General features: G+C 44.3%; 1 protein-coding gene across 1 annotated transcript in view; it reads left to right on the top strand.

The window, feature by feature from the left end:
* Positions 1–323: 323 nt before the first annotated feature.
* The window catches only part of whrnb (whirlin b), a gene marked incomplete at both ends in the record, with an annotated part of 30,670 nt that continues 23,252 nt past the window's right edge, over positions 324–7,741 (top strand). Inside the window, one exon of the mRNA XM_083673268.1 lies at positions 324–1,073. Coding sequence (XP_083529394.1) covers positions 324–1,073 — 750 coding nt within the window. The remainder of the gene's footprint in view (positions 1,074–7,741) is intronic.

Genomic DNA, 7,741 nt, shown 5'->3' with positions numbered 1-7,741 from the left:
ATAATGTGTCCTATTTGTTAATGGATTTTTAAATATCGAACAGTTTTTTTTTCCCAACTTTTTGATAGTCGAGTCATTGTTTCTCACTAACATAGGCCCTCCAAATTTGACTGACAGGTGCCGACGAGAATGAGAACGAGAATGCTGAGCAGCTGTGATTCTCCTAAAGACAGCGCAACGATGACCACTTTCGAAGCTGACTTCCTCCTGGAATTACGCTGCGGTCCAGCGTTTTCGTAGAGGAGAGACTTCTACAACAGCATTTAAAATGCCTGATCCGACCATCCCTATCTGTGTTACGGTGTTTTCGGCTAAGTTGTAGGATGAGCACGGATTTAGAGCGCGTTTCACTCAATACAACGGTGAACTCGGCAGGATCGGGTGGCCGCGCGCTTTCGACCAACGTGAGGAAGCTGCACAACGCTCTCAACCTGCTGCTCAACGACTACGAGAGGGAGCAGTTCATTCATTGTCTCAATGTTTACCACGCCAAGCGCAACGTCTTCGATTTGGTTCAAACTCTCAAAGTCATCCTCAACTCACCAAACAAACGTCAACTACTGCCCATGTTGCGTTTGGTCATTCCACGCTCCGACCAGCTGTTGTTTGACCAGTACACCTCCGAGGGCCTCTATCTTAAGACGGATCTACTGGCGAACAGTGGCAACTCAGAAAGCTTTGGAGAAACAGGCAATGCTAATCATGTCCCAAATCCCACTACACACTTTATGAATCCGCATGACCAGTCTCTTTCTTGTCATGCATCGTCAGCTGCGTGTCCGGACAGTTTCAGCACCACCGCTGATGGGACAGCTCCTTTGGCCTCGCCGCTGGGGTGCGCTTTCATGGAAGAGATTCTTGGAGAGATGCGTCAAGTGACCCTGAGACGCAGCAAAAGCCATGAGGGTTTAGGGTTCAGCATACGCGGAGGGTCCGAGCACGGTGTGGGAATCTATGTGTCTTTGGTGGAACCTGGATCTTTTGCCGAAAAAGAAGGCCTGAGGGTCGGGGACCAGATAGTGACAGTCAACGACATGGTGTTTGACAGAGTCACACATGTAGAGGCAGTCAAGGTAGGCTGCGTGTGTGACGTGTGTGTGTGTGTGTGTGTGTGTGTGTGTGTATGTGTGTGTGTGTGTGTGTGTGTGTGTGTGTGTGTGTGTGTGTGTGTGTGTTCATGAAGTGGAAAGCTCTATTAGTGTATCTTTAGTGCATATCCACAAGAAGACATGAGATAATCATTTGAAAATATGCATAAAAATATGCCCAATTAAAATACAATAATGACTTAATTAGGTCTAAAGCAACACTGTGTAAGATGATCTACATGTCACTGTGGCATAATACTGCTGAAAAAGAGTGACAGAAAATCTGATGCGGGGTACTGCATCAGTGACTTGAGGTCCAGTTTGAGGCACTTGCTAATCACATCAAAATCAACGTTTTATTCAGCACCACTGGATCACAGATGAATAATCCTCTGTGTATAATAAGCCTCTGGCTCTGTGACCTCTGCTGCACCCATGCAGTCAAAGTGCAATGCTGCCCCACAGACATCATAATGGATTTGATCTATATCATTTCAAACATGTTGACTGGTTACCCTATGCTCTTGCTATGTTTAGCTGCTGTTCTCAGCAATGCTACAACTTGAATTTCCAGATTTATTTTGAAGTTTGTGCGGTTATGTAACAGTAATGCATTGTGAAGTGTAGAGGCAATCTGAGTGGAGACAGAGGACTATGGAGCAGGAGAGGAAGAGTGTGTGGCCTGGGCCTCCAGCCAGGAAAATAATGTGTTTTTCACATATATGTCATACTACTTTGGGGTTTTGTCGATTGTTCGACTTGTTGTTGTCACTGGGTTTTTGTTTTGTCAAGGCAGAATTTGTCAGGCTGTCAGAGGACTATGGCATTGTTGTCTTCTTTTACTGAGTCAGACTCGAATACGCATCTGCAGCTATTTCCAGAAGAAATAAAGCGTTTCAGAGGAGTTGGAATGCCTGGAGGACCTTGAGGGACTTTGAATTTAAGAGCATACTGTACTATATCACAGAATCCTCTTCCACTCCCAAGACGAGGCTTTGTTGATTCAGTCTAAAACTGAAACACATATTAGGCATACCTACTTCTCTGACAGTGGTTTATTATTATTATTATTAATGCAAGATTAAAATGCAAGATTATTATTATTATTATTATTAATAATAATAATAATAATAATAATCTTGCATTTTCTTTCATCTAATAATGAAAATGGCCTATCATGGATATGTGTGCCATTTTGAAGTTGGTGTCTCTCATGTTTCAATAGCCCACAGGGTGGTAATGGATAGCAGTGGGTATTTTTGACTGTTGTACTCCATGATTAAATGATACAGTTTTATATATGAAAGATTGAGATGTAGAACACTTGGTGGTGTTAATTGCTAGTCTGTCTGGTGATTGTTCTTCAACAGAGGAGTACACTGTGTATGAAGGGCAGACATGATCGTGCGGTCTGAGTTCTCTGTCCCATTAAGTTTAGAATGAGTTCAGCGATGGTTGAGGCACCAGTAACTATATCAGTTACTCTTGATGCCAAATGATGATTTGCTTGCCTGGTAAGGCTGTAGGCCTATATGTTATGAGGATCCATTCAGGCCTAGCTATTTTATCTCTGCCTTTGTACAGTAGGTGCACCTGAAAGAAGTTGAATGACCAAGCAATCAATCAAATGTATTTTTATAGCGCTTTCTGCTTCACAACAAGAACAATACACACAATAGAAACAATAAATGCAATACAAACTATATGAACTAACACTGAATTACCTAAGAAGCAAGCCAAGGAAAAACTCTCCAGAGAGGAGAAAAACATAGGGCACAGTGGCGAGGAAAAACTCCCTGGGAGGAAGAAATGATGATTGTTGTCTCTCAATGCATTCAAAATGAATTAAAGTGTGGTATCTTTATGATGACATCACTATACTTATCATTTCACTTTCTGTTTTTGTGTCATTTATATTCCCAACAGACTGAGTGAGTCCAGAGGACAAACCCTGTTCTGCTGTGCTTTGATTTCCCTGTAGAGACTGGCACTCAGCTATTCTATTGGTCCCGATCCCTGTCTCATCAAGAACTAAATAATTCATTAAAGCTTTTAATTAAGCAGGCGGAATTTAAGGCAGGGTGTGAGGAGGCTAATTCCTCTTGTGTTGTGTTACTTCAAAGTGCCACAGATTGCCAGCATTGCTGAGGATAGGGACGCAATAATATTCACAGTGGGCTGTGTAGTTTGATGATTTTCTTACTGTTCAATAGTAATGGAACAAATATACAGTATAATACACAGTATGACACATATTCATACTTATTTAAAGTTGATATGACTAAGCCTAAATCCTCTGTCAAGAGCTTGGGGCAGTAACCATAGTGAAATGGGAAAAGAGTGAAAATGAAGAATAAGACTTAACTCCACAGGGTTTTAACTTTACTGTTACACCCTGCAGTGTTGTGAATCCTCCCTCGCAATAAACCAGACTGCTTCAGAGTTTAGGTCAGTGTCGGTCACTCTCAAGCATGCACGCACGCACGCACACACACACACACGCGCACGCGCGCACGCACACACACACACACACACACACACACACACACACACACACACACACACACACACACACATGAATTGAGTGCAAGACAGACCTCCCAGCCCTGTGAATAGCTAAGTCGCTCTCCTTTCCATTCATTCAGCTCGGAAACACGTTGTGCTAAAATCCCACAGCTCTGGAACAAACAGACCTAGAACGCTGCTGCTATTTATACACAATGATGCACGGGGGCGATTTTCTTCTCATAACCCTAACAACAAGAGAATGTCATGACAAAAGCCTCTTAGAGAAAGGGTACCGTTATATAACCGAGAGAGTGTGAATAATGAGGGATGCGTAACAGCCAAGAACACTACTTGCTCTCAGCGCGGTCAGTATCATCAAAGTGGATCGCAGTAAGTTCTGGAATGGAGTTCAGGCGAGGATTAAAAGGAGCTCGATTCGTCAAAGAGTTGTTTTTTTTGCTCTGGGGGTGGCAGTGCTTTGTCGAAATGTAATCTGGACATTTTTTTGCATTTTTTTTTTTGGGGGGGGGGGGGGGGGGGGGTGGTCTTTCCTTGAGAATTCAGGCCATACGTGCAGAGGACGGAACAGCCACTTGCTGTTCCACAGTATGTGCAGAGGATGGAACAGCCACTTGCAGACCAAATGAATCAATTGGGTGCTATCTCCACTTCCTTACTGCAGCTCCAGGGCCTATCACGCTCCGGCTCAGCTTACATCACAGAGAGGATAGAGAGGAGAGTGTGTAGAGCTGCTTGGACATTTTAATGCGACTCACTTCAACCTACTCCCCAACTCATGTTCTGGCCTGTTTATACATCTCATTAGAAACTGCTCCCACTGCCAGTGGGTGAAGCTAGTCTGACCAAGGTTATATGTCAAACTAATGCACTTATACTGTATATAGGTTCTTGGTATTGGTTTTCTGGGGGATCAACCTATTCATTTGGTGGCTCAACTCAGGCTGGTATTTTTCTCATCTTCTCTGGATATGATTGTGTATCTGGCTTCATTACTCATCTGTCACGCCTCGTTGTATGCCCTGCTTCCCTTTGTCAAAGCCTCCTCCCGGCTGTCATTTTCTCACCCACCTTTCTCCTTGCCTTGTCATGCATATCTCTCAGCTCTCTTTCTCTCGCTCTCTCTCTCTCTATGGTCTCTGTCTACCGCTCTCCACTCCTCTGTCTCCTCTCTTTCGCTCTCTTTCTCTCTCTCTCTGTCTGTCTGTCCTCCCTCACCGCTCTCCTTCCCTAGAGAAACCAGTGTATCTCATCCTGCTCTCTCTCAGAATATAAACCTACGGGTATATCAGCTCTCATATCAACAAGCACATCAACCAATTTTCTCCAGCACATCAAGTACGTCAAAACATGAATGGAATGGATATCGAGTAAGCCGTCTGGCTGATGTGTGTTTGTGGACTGAACATTGATCTGTTGGGTATTAATTTGTGTCTCAAATGAAGATGTGCTGGATTGATGGCTAGAAGTCTTGTTCTCTGCCTTTCATCAGGGTTAGTTGAGTTCAGGACCAAGTAATGAGAGAGGCAAGCCTCCCTGATCTGTAACACTCTCACACTGCAATACACTGAACCTGGAGGGTAGCTGCAATTACCACAGGTCTTACCATCCTAGTAGTGGATGTTGGTGGGAGTAACATGATTATAGGTATCCCTGACAACATACTGTCGTACACTTTATGCTTCAGTATCACCAAATAAATCTAATGTTCTTATTCTAATTTGGTGTTCAGTATAATTAACAAGTGTCGGTGGGATACAATGGAAAAACAACAACAAAGTCGTTGTGAAATCCGTTGCTAATTAGCAACAAAGCCAGTGTGGAACGGAAATACAAAGAAATTCACCTTGTTTTGCATCATCGCCTTATCAGCTCCAAGTCAAACAGCATGTTGTCGCCTACATGCTTGATTACTGCTTCCTGGGTCATTAAACTCTATTTACTTGCAACTTGCTTTCGAGTAAACTGTTTCTGTGTGGTGTCTGAAGTACATGTCAGTAGATGTCATTACACCTGTGCTCTCTGCTGGGAGTAATCCACTCCTTCCCTTAAAAGCTCTTCTGACCACATCGCTACACCTTGACTGTGGATAACTGTATCATCTTCCAGCTTCCTTCTCCGTACCGTACGAGGCCTTGCTGCTTTGGCAATGACACGGTCCTCTCGCAAAGCTGTAATCCAATGCTCTTGTATTCCTGGTAATCCTGTTGTAATCAGGTTGTGTATTGGCAGACACAGTCTGGATGTTGATATAGCTCGTTGGTGCCTGGGAATTCATCCTCATTAAGTGTCTCCTCCCTTTAGGGTGGCTTAGACACTGTGCTGAGCAATGGGGAGGGTTGTTGCTGCACCCCCCCCCCCCCCCGTGTCCTGTGGGACATCGCTTTATTGTCACTCTGTGGGGAGTCTGGGCTAGGGGGGGAAATGCGTCTCTGATCTGAGTTGATACTAGTATGAATGTGAGTTAGGCTATTTGTTTTAGAAGCCTCTTTTTTATGTATGAAAAAAATGTATGAACTGTATGAACATGACTGGGTGTAATTGTTTTCTTATGTTTTGCTGTTCTTCTTGGGGTTTACAGTCACAGTAATGCCATATCCATGTTCAAACTAGACTGAGAAACCACGGTTGTAGGCTTATGCGGCACTGTAACTCCTCAGACTCATTGAACCATTTTTGTGTTCCAAAATCACTGCTTCTTGGTGTTCTATTTTTCCTCACACCTCTCTGTTCCCCTCATGGGGGCTCAGGTAAAATGTCTGCCTCTGGACTGTAGATGGTGATTCTCCTGACTGTTTGGCAAATGTCAGCTGTCATTACAGCAATTGTTCTTGCCCTGTTGGAATTCCTTGGAGCCTCAATTGCAGTTCTACCAATAGAAAAACAACTTTCCAGTTGCGTTGGTGGGGTGTCCTTGAATGTAGCTCTTGACTCTTCAAAGCACGTATTCTAGATAACAGGCGTCACTGTGTAGGTGGAAACCTAAAGCGAATCAAACCCTCTGGTGTGGAAAAGCACCCTAACTAGCCATGTAGATCAGAGAGTGCTGTGATAGCTATCATGACATGGATTTGCATGTGTCCCAGCCCTGTGTATCCTGTGTATTGTGGATCAGAGGGACGGAGGAGGTCTGTTTAGAAAGGGATGAAGTTTGTTAACTCTGATAGATGAAGGAATGGAGGGAAGCAGCTGGCAAAGGAGATTTCAGGTGACAGCTAATTTACCTCAATTTACCTCCTAGAGACTCCCCCCCGCCCCCCACCCCTCTAACACACACACACACCTCCACATACACACACACACACATGCCCGCACAAGGAAAATGCAAACAAGTGCACACACACTCACACACACGCACACACACGCGCACACACGCATGCACACACACACACACACACTAACACACTTTCCTTTACTGCTGTTGAGTCTGACTCCATTTCTATATAACTCTTGTTTACCTCTATATGTTTCAAATGACTCCTCAATGTACAGACGTTATGTTAGGGTTTGTACTGTACTGTATATGACTACACATTGGTTTGCTGTGCAAAAGACAGACCTTGAAATCCATCTATTTTATCTTTGCTCTGTTGCAATGGGATTCTGTCCCTTTCTACACAAGGGACATTGTGAGGCATACACAGTAGGCTACACTATTGAGCACTATATGAGTCACATAACAGGTTTTCTTTTTCAAAGTAGAAATATAGGACACCATTTGCCATGGGGTTGGAAAAAAGAACTGCTATCTGTTACAGTAATTTAGAAAATAGCAAAGGTGATAGAGTGAAGTTGGCTACTGACTATCAAAGAAGATTGGCTGCTCTCCATATTTCTCTGTCAAGCATCTTTGGAACAGGATGGAGAGCCACGTGAGAGCATTGTAGGCCAAGCCACTGTAGCCTGACGACCTGCATTGACGTTTGCAGCGCCTCTCCTCTCGTCCCCTCTCCTCTCATCCCCTCTCCTCTCGTCCCCTCCCCTCTCCTCCGGTGTAAAAATAGAGCCCTCCACCTCCTCCGCTCCACCCAACCACCTGCAGCCCCATCCGTCCCTCCATCCGTACAATCCCACGCAGACCCACTGAGTTTACACCCACTTCAACTCTGACTGCATCCGGAACACCT

The sequence above is a fragment of the Argentina silus genome (genome assembly GCF_951799395.1).
Source record: "Argentina silus genome assembly, chromosome: 7".
NCBI classification, from domain to species: Eukaryota; Metazoa; Chordata; class Actinopteri; order Argentiniformes; family Argentinidae; genus Argentina; species Argentina silus.
Note: the sequence above shows the minus strand (reverse complement) of the source record. Positions and strands in the feature narration are given on the sequence as shown.